Genomic DNA, 12,901 nt, shown 5'->3' with positions numbered 1-12,901 from the left:
GCATGCACCTCACTGGGGATCGAGCCCACAACCCCGTCATGTGCCCTTGACCGGAATCAAACCTGGGACCCTTCAGTCCACAGGCTGATGCTCTATCCACTGAACCAAACCAGCTAGGGCTATTCACCTTTAATATCGTAGTCCATGGCACCCTCAGAATGGAATAGTATTAAGTAGATGTGAACAGTCCGGTTTTGGTAAGAAAATCTTTAGTATAATCTTATTTTTCTTTGCTGCCCGTGAATAGGAAGCGAGGTGCCACGTCATCTGATTCAGATATGACTACCTCAAATTACACTGGTGTTAGCCACACAGTCTTCCACTTGCTGGGCATCCCTGGCTTAGAGAACAAGCACATGTGGATTTCCATCCCCTTCTTCATTTCCTATGTCAGCGCCTTGCTTGGGAACAGCCTGCTTATATTCCTTATCCTCACCAAGCCCAGTCTCCACGAACCCATGTACCTGTTCCTCTGCATGCTGGCCGGAGCAGACATTGTCCTCTCCACGTGCACAGTGCCTCAGGCCTTGGCCATCTTCTGGTTCCATGCTGGGGAGATCTCCCTGGATTGCTGCATCGCTCAACTATTCTTCATCCATTCCACCTTCATCTCTGAGTCAGGGATCCTGCTGGTGATGGCACTTGACCGCTACATTGCCATTTGTTACCCACTGAGATACAGGACCATTCTTACACAAGCACTGATTGGGAAAATTGGTGTGGCAATCTTTCTGAGAAGTTATGGTATAATGTCCCCCATAATATTTCTTCTGAAAAGACTGACCTTCTGCAAAAGTGACATCCTCCCAAACACTGCTTGTAAGCACATTGTTTTGGCCCATGTTTCCTGTGATGACATAGGAGTAAATATTTGGTATGGCTTTTTTGTCCTAATGTCAACAGTGATCTTAGATGTTGTGCTAATTTTTGTCTCATATGTGTTGATTCTTCGAGCTGTCTTCCACATCCCATCCCGAGAAGCTCGACACAAAGCTCTCAACACTTGTGGCTCCCACGTCTGTGTCATCACCCTCTTCTATGGGCCTGGGATCTTCACAACCCTTATTCAGAGGTTTGGACGCCACATCTCACCCCATATCCATGTCTTGGTGGCTGATATCTGCATTCTGGCTCCTCCTATGCTGAATCCCATCATTTATGGCATTAAGACCAAGCAAATTAGGGATCAGGTGGTCCACCTGTTGTTTACAAGGCAGAAATAACTTTCCCTGTTGGAAGCTGATTCTTTTGTGCAGCTATGGTATCCATGCATGACGTGATCTTTAGCACCAGTATATCTTGGCAGGTGAGATAGTACTTGCCAAATGAATCCAGAAGTTGGTGTTTCTAGTGCAATTGTATCAGTGAGGTTTTGATGCAGTTTTCTCCCAAAGCCTCTAATGTGTCATTAAGTATTTGTCTTGGGAGCCTCAATTAGCTTTCTCACCCATAGAATTAAGAACTAGATCAGGCCACTTCTCTAAGTCTTATTTACCTCTGTAACTGTGGACTAAGGAACTCAATGAGTTAAATCTTTAACAGTGATTTTTCCTAAAAATTGCTGAACTATTCTTTTCAAGGTGTTCTGTGCTTTGAATTCGCTTGTCTCTCATCAAGCTTAGGACATTTCTCCAGCCATTTTTAAAAAATATATTTTATTGATTTTTTACAGAGGAAGGGAGAGAGATAGAGAGTTAGAAACATCGATGGGAGAGAAACATTGATCAGCCGCCTCCTGCACATCTCCTACTGGGGATGTGCCCGCAACCCAGGTACATGCCCTTGACCGGAATCGAACCTGGGACCTTTCAGTCCGCAGGCCGAAGCTCTATCCACTGAGCCAAACCGGTTTCGGCTCTAGCCATTTTTTTTCTCTGTCCTTGTTATTTTTAACATTTTTTTCTTTATTGGAATCTTCTCATCTTTTTGTTGTTGTGTTAATCCTCACCCAAGGATTCCCATTGATTTTTAGGAAGAGTGGAAAGGAGGGATGGAGGGAGTGGGAAAGAGAGAGAGAGAAAGAGAGAGAGAGAGAATCAGATTGGGGGCGGGGACGGGGGAGGAACAGTGATGTGAGAGAGACACACTGATCTGTTGCCTCCCACACTGGCCCTGAGTAGGTGCAGGATCTAACCTGCAACCCAGGTACTTGCCCTTGATGGGGAATTGAAACCATGACCCCACAGTGCACAGGCTGATACTCTAATCACTGAGCAACACTTGCCAGGGCCATTCCCATCTTTTCATATCACTTTTTCCTTCAATGTAAAAATATACCAAAACAAAAATAAATTTGAACACCCCCCCCCCCCCCCCCCCCCACCAATCTGCATTCACCTACATCTACTACTTCATTTCTCTTCTCCAGCATAGAGGAAAGTACCTAGTGTCCACTGGCAGTCTCAAATCCCCTAATTTTTCTCTTGACCCCTTCCATTTTCTCATTCGCTTATACCAGCTCATTTAAACTGCACTTGTTAGAATCATAATGATCTCCACATTTTGAAAATCAATAATCAAAATGTGTCCTCATCTTAGTCCATATTCCTTAGTCCACAGTGCTAGCAGAATTTCTATGTTGCAATCTGAATTTCTATGTTTCCATCTTCCTTGGGGGCCTCAGTTTTTGCTTTCAAGGTTTCCAACTGATTGGATGAAGCGTACTCACATTATGGAGGATTATCTATTTCACTTGAAGTCTAATGATTTAAATATTATTTATATTTAAAAATATTTTCACAGCAACATGTAGACTGGTGCTTGACCAAAGAAGTGGGCACCATATTTTAGTCAAATGGACACATAAAATTAACCATTATACAATATCCCAGTATAGTTCAACAAATTTCCAGAGAAGGCCATTTTCTAGTTTATTGCATTCTAACTTCTAGTCTAGATGTAGACAGGTAAATGGATCTTATTCTGAATTCAATGGATGAGAATGCTGAGATCCCAAAGCACTGATATCTAATGACCATCCTATTTAATATCAGAATCCCTGTGACATCTCACAACTGATACTGTAGGCCCTTTGCATTTGTTATTTTTCTCTATAATACATGCTGCTGCTGGTGGTGGTTGTCATAGCAAACCATTACATAGAGTTGACTATATGCCAACTTTGCTTTTATTTTTTTTATTTTCGCATTCTTTTAAGTAAGTAAAAATTTGATGAGGAAAATACTTTTGTGTGATATTTACACTACTGTATCTGTAGCATCTAATAACAGTTCTTAGCACATTTCAGGACCTCATTAAATATTTGTTGAATGAATAAATAATAAGAAGATGAATGAGAGGATGGATCAATGAATTATATTATAGTAGTTGGTGGAAACTCTTGAGAAGCTGGGTATCCTGATGCCTAGTGATTTCCATGTAGCCAAACCACTGGTCTTTCCCTTGGATTATTCTTTTATTTTTCCCTCAGTTTTTCTCATTTTAAGATACATCCATTACTTACTATTTATTAAAATTGCATTTGTTCTAGAGTTTAAATTTTATATTTAACATTTCAACAGTATCTGTTTGTTTAAAAACACATAATGAAAAAATAAAAGTAAAAACATAATGAAGAAACATAATAATCACAATGATCTCATCCATGACACATAATCATGAAATATTTAGAAAATATTTTGTTCTTTAAGCTTATTTTCACACATTGATATATAATGATTTTTATGAATTCCATTTTTATTTAGGGTCATATGAAAAGAATATTCTCTGGCACACAGAAATATTTCATAGGTATTTTTGCCACCATATCCCTTCGTGCAAGGTAAACAAAGGAAAAAATAAAGAAATGGTATTATATCAAACTAAAAAGCTTTTGAACAACAAAAGAAAACATCAACAAAATGAAAAGAAAACCCATTGAATGGGAGAACATATTTGCCAATGATACATCTGATAAGGGATTAATTTCCAAAATATATAAAAAAACTGTACAACTCAACACAAAGAAAACAAACAACCCAATTAAGAAATGGGCAATGGATCTTAATAGACACTTGTCCAATGAAGACATACAGATGGTCAATAGATATATGAAAAGATGCTTAATGTCACTAATCATCAGAAAGATGCAAATTAAAACCACAATGAGATATCACCTGATGCTTGTCAGAATGGCTATCATCAATAAATCAACAAACAACAGTGCTGGTGAGGATGTGGAGAAAAGGGAACCCATGTGTACTGTTGGTGGGAATGCAGATTGATGAAGCCACTGTGAAGAACAATATGAAATTTCCTCAAAAAATTAAAATTAGCCCTAGCTGGTTTGGCTCGGTGGATAGAGTGTCGGCCTGTGGACTGAAGCATCCTGGGTTAGATTCTGGTCAAGGGCACATGCCCAGGTTGCAGGCTTGACCCCCAGGGGGAGTTGTGCAGGAGGCGGCCGATCAATGATTCTTTCTCATCATTGATATTTCTGTCTCTTTTCTCCTTCTCCCTTCCTCTCTGAAATCAATAATAATATATCTTAAAAAATTAAAAATGAAACTGCCTTTTGACCCAGTGATCCTACTTCTGGTAATTTATCTGAAGAAATGTGAAACAATACTTCAAAACAATATATACAACTTTATGTTCATTGCAGTGTTATTTACAATAGCCAAGATCTGGAAACTTCCCAAGTGCCCCTCAGTAGATGAGTGTATAAAAAAGCTGTGGTACATTTACACAATGGAATACTCCTCTGTAAAAAGAAAAAGGGAAATTTTACATTTTGTGACAGCATGGATGGACTTGGAGAGTATTATGCTAAGTGAAATAAGTCAGTCAGAGAAGGACAAATACCATATGATATCACTTATATGTGAAATCTAGCAAACAATATAAACTGACGAATAAAATAAAACAGAGGCATGGATACATGGAACAGATTGGCAGCTGTCAGAGGGGAGAAGGTTTGGGGGGCTGGGTGAAAGAAGGTGCAGGGATTAAGCAAAAAAAAAAAAAAAATATATATATATATACACACACACACAACACATAGATACAGGCAAAAATGTGGTGATAGCCGGAAGGAAAGAGGGGTGGGGTAGGTGGAGGTAAGCAAAAGGGGGATAAGTGGGGAGGAGAGAAAACTTTGCTTTGGGCAATGGGTTCAGAATGTACCGTGTAGAGGATGTTTTGTTGAGTTGTACACTTGAAACCTGTATTTTTGTGAACCAATTGCACCTCAAAAATTCAACAAAAATATGTCACATATATTAAGCTTAACTTCATAATGCAATGATATATATATATATATATATATATATATATAAACATCTGTGTTTTATTTACCCAACTAAATATTATAAGCTCATTGAGTTTAAAAATATTGTATACATGTCTATGTATGTGTTTTATTTATTTTAAAAATATTTTATTAACAGACAGCTGTCAGTCTTTTCTATGTATCTATGCCTCTGGTGAAAAAAAGATAATCAGAGGCATGGATACATGGACAAGACTGACAGAGGTCAGAGGGGAGGGGGATATGAGAGGACTGGATGAAAGAAGGTAAAGAGATTAGCCAAAGAACATATATGCATAGCCCATGGACATAGACAACAGTGTGGTGATGGCCAGAGGGAGGGGAAGTGAAGGCTGGGTAGAGTGGGTAAAGGAGGGGGAGAAAAGGGGGACATCTGTAATAGTTTCAACAATAAATTAAAAACAAAAAACAAAGAAACAAAAAAAAAAATAATAAGAGTGCCTGACCCTGGGAAGATGGTGCCTGAGGGTGATATGGGATATTGATTCAGGACTATGACTGAGGTAGGTAACCCTCCATTTCTCTCTTTGGGGCCACGCCACAAGATCTCTATGACTACCGGATGCCCTGGGCCACCTTCCCTCTATGTGAGCTCTTGGTGAGTTCCTGAGAGCAAGCTCCTGTGCAGTGACCCGTTAGGACAGCACCTGGTATTCTGGCATACTCTCTCCTCTTCCTATTGAGTTCCTACCAATTTTCACTGCCTGATGCTATGTAGGCTCCTCTTCCTAGCCCTAGTGCTCTGGGTTGGGGGTCCTGGCATGAGGTTGAGTCCCTATGCTCCTCAGGCAGTACTTTTATAGCCAAGATATCCCTCTGGCTCCTCAGTCACCACACATGGATTCGGGGGCCAGCCCTCTTCACATCACTGCCCTTCTTACCAGTCTCTGTGTAGCTTCTTTAATAAATCCTTGGATGTAATGGTCCTATTCATCTGTCCTTCAGTCATTCATTTAGGTTCATTGCTCTATAATTTTGCTATAAATCTGGTTTGGCACCTGGATGTGGCGAGGGTAGCTTTCATTTACTCTGTAGCCATCTTGAAATCTCCACAATGATATATTTTTATGTGAACAATATATTTCAAATTATGAATTTCTTTTTAAAAAAAAAATATATTTTATTGATTTTTTACAGAGAGGAAGGGAGAGGGATAGAGAGTTAGAAACATCAATGAGAGAGAAACATCGATCAGCTGCCTCCTGCACACCCCCTACTCGGGATGTGCTCGTAACCAAGGAACATGCCCTTGACCAGAATCGAATCTGGAACCCTTCAGTCCACAGGCCGATGCTCTATCCACTGAGCCAAACCGGTTAGGGCATGAATGTCTTTTGAAATAGTCCATCAGTGGATTCTTTCAAATGGTTCTCTGCTGGGGTCCAATCCCAGCGGGTCCAGGGGTCCCCAAAGGTGTGGACGGAGTCGGCGAAGAAGGAATGACACGAAGACAGCCTTCAGTTGATCAGCAGCCTAGTCAGGACCTCTAGCCAGGATCTCCAGCCAAAGTTCTGGTCGGAGTTCTGGTTAGGAACTGATCAGGATCTGATGATTATTGTCTTGTTACATCCATATTTATACCAGCCGATTTTAATCCTGTCAATTTCTATTACAAAGGTTCGGGCGTTTCTTATCTCCATTCCAGGGAGTAAAGATTATGTAGCTTAACTACCCGCCTGGCACTTAATTAAGGGGTTGTATCCCCTCCCTAACCTCAGGGAAAGATCCCCACCTGGGGAAACAACCTTTCTCGGAGAGGTGACCTGAGGAGCATAGGGACTCAACCTCATGCCAGGACCCCCAACCCAGAGCACTAGGGCTAGGAAGAGGAGCCTACATAGCATCAGGCAGTGAAAATTGGTAGAAACAACCTTTCTCGGAGAGGTTAAAACACATGGCGCTAAAGAGAGCAAACATATTAAGAACAATATGCTATATATGCCAGGTCCCTTGAAACATATGCTGTGCAGATGTTTCTTTCCTGCAGTGACTGTGTCAAGCAGCAAGGATGGACCGGCTCCCGGCAAATTCCCCCTTTTTTATTTTTTAAATGATAGCGCATGCAAATCAGTGGCCACCTCTCAGATTGGGCTGTTTAAGACTTGGAAGAAGACTGGCAAGCAATGACAATAAGCATAGCTATAAACATAGTGGATGAAGCGCACAAGGAGCCCCGTTCCTTAGGAGGTTGCCGGCCTCTTCAGTCAAGAGATTTCAGCTGTCCTCAAGTTGTTGGTTTGATTGTCTTTGTTGGTCTGGCTAGCGGGTGGCATCACTGGCGACGGGCTTCCCGACGTGTCAGCGAGTTGAAGGGCTGCATCAAAGGGTCCATCAGGGCCGTGCTTGATGGTGGCGTTGGCGTCCAAGGAGGAGCAAGCTGTGTTCTCTGGGTCAGCTGTTATGGAGGATGGAGGGTAGTAGAGAGAAAAAGAAAAGAAAGCAAAAGAACTACAAGGCATGGAAGCGTTCAGAAAAAAGAGGAAGAAGAAAAGGAAGAAGGCAGCATCCTGCTCCAGCCCTTTCTTTCAGCTGCCCCTTTCCCTGTGGTCCAAGGTAGAAATGGGAAACAAGTCCTGTTGCAGTGAAAGGGAAGCTGCTGTCAGCCAGGTCTCTTATCTAGGTACTGATCTCAGCTGGACCAAGTCTCTTTCTGTTCCCGATCTGAGCTGGGCCAAGTCTCTATTCGTTATCTGGGTCCCTATCTGGGCTGGACATGGGAAGCGAGAAGCAGCCATGGGGGAAGGAGACCTTCCTCAGAAGGGGCGAGTGTTCAAGCCCCTGCACCATTGGGGGGGTGAGGATCTGTGCCCCACCTCTGTTGAGCCCCAAGTTCTCTCCTACTGGCCCCTCTGTGACTGTGCCTGTCTTAGGTTGTTCCTCCCTGAGGAATCTTACCTGTCTTTGACTAACCAGCCAAGCTCCGGGGCCAAGCAGGGTAATGTGAGGTACAGTTCTGTCTCCTTGGTAGTCTATGTCCCTCTGGCCTCCATGCCCAGCAACTGCCTTTGGATCCCCTCGCCTGCTGGCGGGGTCCCGGCATTGATCACATATCTTGGGGAACCCAGGTTTCTTCTCCAGAGAGAACCCAGCTCACTCCATTGGGCGAGAGACATATCCATGGTACCAGTCACCGTGACCTCAGCATTAACAGAGAACTCAGGCAACAGCTGTGGGCAATTGGATTGTAAGAAGAGGGTCCCTCTTGACACAAGGGTCAGAGGGGCCAATACAGGAAAAAGGAGAGTCCCGGGACAGGGCTTTCTCAGCCCAGGATGTCAGGCTCTTGGCAGTTCTCAATATTAATAAAATTGTCGTAAACATAATAATTCATGAGTCTTTGATTGTGGTCTATTATATTTATTTATGTTTTATATAGGAGAGATTATTGAAATTAAAAAATTATATTTAACTTGTTCCTGATTAGGTTTAATATGTACAAAGTGTTAACAAAATACACATTATACATACTAGGATTGTTTATATTTTTAAATAAAAAATTATTTGATCTGGAAAAAGATATGACCTTATAATCAATTATTAAAAGTTAAAACAGAAACAAGAAAACAAATAAATAACCCAACTGTTGGAAATATCAGTCAAGATTTATAGAATTTTGTTAAAAATAAATAAAATATAGTTAAGATACTTGAATGTTTAGCGAGATAATAGGAATTAGGATCTTGAAAGTATTCAAATGTTATTATACAACTAAAATCATTATTACCTAAAAAGATGTACTTAATGGATGGGTTTAAACAATGGATTTTTTAAAAAAAGAAGACAGGATTAGGAACTGGGAGATAGATTAATACAAATGACAGAAACCGAAGTGAAAGGAAGAAAAAGAGAATCGCAAAAAATGAGCATAAGACAAATGATAGACACAGTCAAAGTATATACACTGAGTAGCCAGATTATTATGACCACCTGACGTTTGTAGGAAAATTAGCTATAATTTTGCACTGAAGTTGCTAGAGGGCCAGATCATTATAAACATCTGAATAGCACAACATACACAAGTATCGTTGCTGATCAGGTTCATCCTATCATGTTGATGGTATATCCCAATGGAGATGGCTTCTTCCAACAAGACAATGCGCCATGCCACAGTGCTTGCATTGTGCAGGAGTGGTTTCAAGAACATGAGGGAGACTTCACCTTACTTAGGTGGCCCCACAATCACCAGATCCCAATCCAATTGAGCATTTGTAGGACAAAGTTAAAAGAGCCATCAGGTAGCTGGTTCCACAACCATCAAATCTCCCAGAACTGGACAGTGCTATTCATCAGAGTGAAATAAGTCAGAGTGGATACATGGAACAGACTGGCAGCTGTCAGAGGGGAGGACACCATAATCCCTTATTATGGTGTCAGATTCCTCACATCACCTTTCAACATCTCGTGGAGTCAATGCCAAGAATTGTCGCAGTACTGAAGGCAAAAGGTGGACCAACAATAGGGTGGTGATAATAATCTGGCCAGTCATAATAATCTGGCCATTCAGTATATAAGAATAATTATAGTTCCAACCAGAGAGAAGAGAGAAACTGGAAAAAAATATTCAAGAAAATAATAACAGAAACCATCCAAAACAAATGAAAGGTATAAATTCACAAATTCAAGAAGGTCAGAAAAACTCCAAGATATAGGCAAACTATCTACAGATGGATATATTATAAATGTTCTTTAAAAAAAGACAAAAAAAAAGCCAGCTATAAAAGGTACATTACATTCATAGGAGCAAGAATAAAACTTTCAAGTCAGTTCTTAATAGAAAAGATAGAAAAAAAAAGTACTTGATGAACAATTTTGAAGTTCTAAGAACCCCGGCCAAATTAAAATTCTATACCCATGAAATTATCCCTTTCAAAATTAAGACTAACAAAATAAAAATGCTTCCACACAATCAAAACCTGAGATAATTAATCTCTTGCATTTCTATACTAAAAGAAATATTGGTCAATGGTGTTTGAACATAGTTTTTTAAAAAAAATAAAAAAACCGCCCTAACCGGTTTGGCTCAGTGGATAGAGCGTCAGCCTGCAGACTGAAGGGTCCCAGGTTCGATTCTGGTCAAGGGCATGTACTTTGGCTGCGGGCCGATTGATGTTTCTAACTCTCTATCCCTCTCCCTCCTTTCTGTAAAGAATCAATAAAATTTATTAAAACAAAATAAAAAAACCTTTAACTTATTCTTCTTTATGCTCACTGTATAAGTATTAGAAAATTCAGACTAAAATTATTATAAAAATCACCTATACCTTATAACCCAAGTATAGTCACCCATTCATACAATTTTAGCATAGATTGATGTGTGATGTTTAGATTAACATATTATTTTAAAATTCCATCATATTTAACTGATTGATCTGGGACATACTTGTCTCACAAATATAATGTGAATATATTTCCATCAGCAAACATATAAACCCATATTATTACCTCTTACTACTCTTTTATATTGTAAATTATAGATGTGCCATGGTTGATTTAACCTAGTATGCACTTTTGTTAACCTAGATAACATTTGTTACATAGTAGTGTATTTTCTATTTAATACTTGATTAGTATACTTTTTTTAAAAAATATATTTTATTGATTTTTTACAGAGAGGAAGGGAGAGGGATAGAGAGTTAGAAACATCGATGAGAGAGAAACATCGACCAGCTGCCTCCTGCACATCTCCCACTGGGGATGTGCCCGCAACCAATGTACATGCCCTTGACCGGAATCGAACCCGGGACCCTTCAGTCCGCAGGCCGACGCTCTATCCACTGAGCCAAACCGGTTTTGGCTAATATACTTTTTTTGTGTGTGTACTTTATTTGGTCTTATGTTGAATATTTTCTTCTAAATAATTAACAACATAAATAAAAATTTTACAAACATAAGCATTAATGAATTGTTTTGTATTTTGAAAGAGAGAAGGAAAATATATTTACACGAACACTCATTTATGCTAAAAGTATAATGGTAAATTGAATATATATGACATATGTAATATATACATTTCATAATAATCTGTCTAAAAGAAAAAAATATGAGGATCTGATATAGGGATGAATGGCTGGAAAAATGTCCTAATGAGAGGAATAAAGCAAGTGCTGACATTCAAAGCATAGAATACCCCAGTATAGTTTAACAATTTTCCAGGGAAGGCCAGTCTCCACTTCATTGTATTCTAACCTCTCGTCTAGGAGTAGAGAGGTGAAATGATCTGAATTCTATGAGAATGCTAACTAAGACCCCAAAGAAACTAATATCTAATGACCTATTCAAGGCTTTGCAAGAAACATCCACCAACATATCACTCATACAATTGCTCTAAGACAACTTGACACAGAGACATTTGACTAGTATCTCTACTGGTCCTCTCCATATGCTGATAAATAATGTCACCTCAAGCCTGGTGAGAATTACTGAGAAAAGGACAAGATTAGTTTCTATTATTAAAGTCATTTCTGCTTTGGAAGCAACAAACCACCAGGTCCCGAATCTGCTTGGTCTTAATGCCATAAATGACGGGATTTAACAGAGGTGGAATGAGAGTATAGACATTGGCCAGCAGAACGTGAACGTGGAGTGCAATGTGGCGTCCAAAGCGCTGTGTGAGAACCGAGAAGATCCCAGGTCCATAAAAGAGGATGATGACACAGACGTGGGAGCCACAGGTGTTGAGAGCTTTGTGTCGAGCATCTCGGGATGGGATGTGGAAGACAGCACGGAGAATAAGCATATATGAAACAAAAATTAGCACAACATCTAAGACTAAGGTGGACATTAGGACAAAAAAACCATACCAGATGTTTACTTGTATGTCATTACAGGAAATTTTGGCCAAGACAATGTGCTTACAAGTGGTGTTTGGGATGATGTTGCTTTTGCAGAAAGTCAGTCTTTTTAGAAGAAATATAACAGGGAAAACTGTACCATAACTTCTCAGAAAGATTGTCGCACCGATTTTTCCAATCAGCGCATGTGTGAGGATAGCTGTGTATCTCAGCGGGTAGCATATGGCAATGTAGCGGTCAAATGCCATCACCAGCAGGATCCCTGACTCAGACATGAAAGTGGAAGTGAGGAAGAATACCTGAGCGATGCAGCGATTCAGGGAGATCTCCCCAGCATGGAACCAGAAGATGGCCAAGGCCTGAGGTACTGTGCACATGGAGAGAACAACATCTGCTCCGGCCAGCATGCTGAGGAAGAGGTACTTGGGTTCATGGAGGCTGGGCTTGGTGAGGATAATGACGATGAGCAGACTGTTCCCAAGCAGGGCGATGAGGTAGGAAATGAAGAAGGGGATGGAAATCCACATGTGCTGGCCCTCAAGGCCAGGGATGCCCAGCAAGCGGAAGACTGTGTGGCTAACACCAGTGTGGTTTAAGGCAGTCATGCTCGTGGAAATCTTTTAAGACCTTGTCACCTATTTACAGAAACAGAGGAAAATTCGATTATCTGTATATTTTTCTGTTTTCTGTACTTACAATCCTGTCTTTGCCAAAATGTCTTACAAATGGAGTCATGCTCTATGTATCCTTTGCAGTCTGGATTGCTTCACTTAACTTAATGCATTTGAGATTTTTCTATGTTATACTTGTATTAGTAGTTCATGCCTTTTCATTGCTGGCA

At 40.3% G+C, this 12,901-nt stretch overlaps 2 protein-coding genes across 2 annotated transcripts; one reads left to right on the top strand and one right to left on the bottom strand.

Annotated features, from left to right (window-relative positions):
* Window positions 1–278: 278 nt before the first annotated feature.
* LOC139018184 (olfactory receptor 52B4-like) lies at window positions 279–1,223 on the top strand. The gene has a single exon (XM_070426833.1). It carries the CDS (start codon window positions 279–281, stop codon window positions 1,221–1,223), a length of 945 nt encoding a protein of 314 aa, XP_070282934.1.
* Window positions 1,224–11,349: 10,126 nt separating this feature from the next.
* LOC139018183 (olfactory receptor 52B4-like) lies at window positions 11,350–12,665 on the bottom strand. The gene is made up of 2 exons (XM_070426832.1): window positions 11,751–12,665; window positions 11,350–11,373 (listed from the first exon to the last, which is right to left on the bottom strand). The coding sequence occupies exons 1-2, from the start codon at window positions 12,663–12,665 to the stop codon at window positions 11,350–11,352; spliced, it is 939 nt and encodes a 312-aa protein (XP_070282933.1).
* Between the last annotated feature and the right edge of the window lie 236 nt (window positions 12,666–12,901).

This window comes from Myotis yumanensis, unplaced genomic scaffold, assembly GCF_028538775.1.
Source record: "Myotis yumanensis isolate MYYU_CA2020_CCGP unplaced genomic scaffold, mMyoYum1.0.hap1 SCAF_10, whole genome shotgun sequence".
Lineage (NCBI taxonomy): Eukaryota > Metazoa > Chordata > Mammalia > Chiroptera > Vespertilionidae > Myotis > Myotis yumanensis.
The sequence above is the reverse complement of the archived record's forward strand: the minus strand, read 5'-3'. Positions and strand labels throughout refer to the sequence as shown.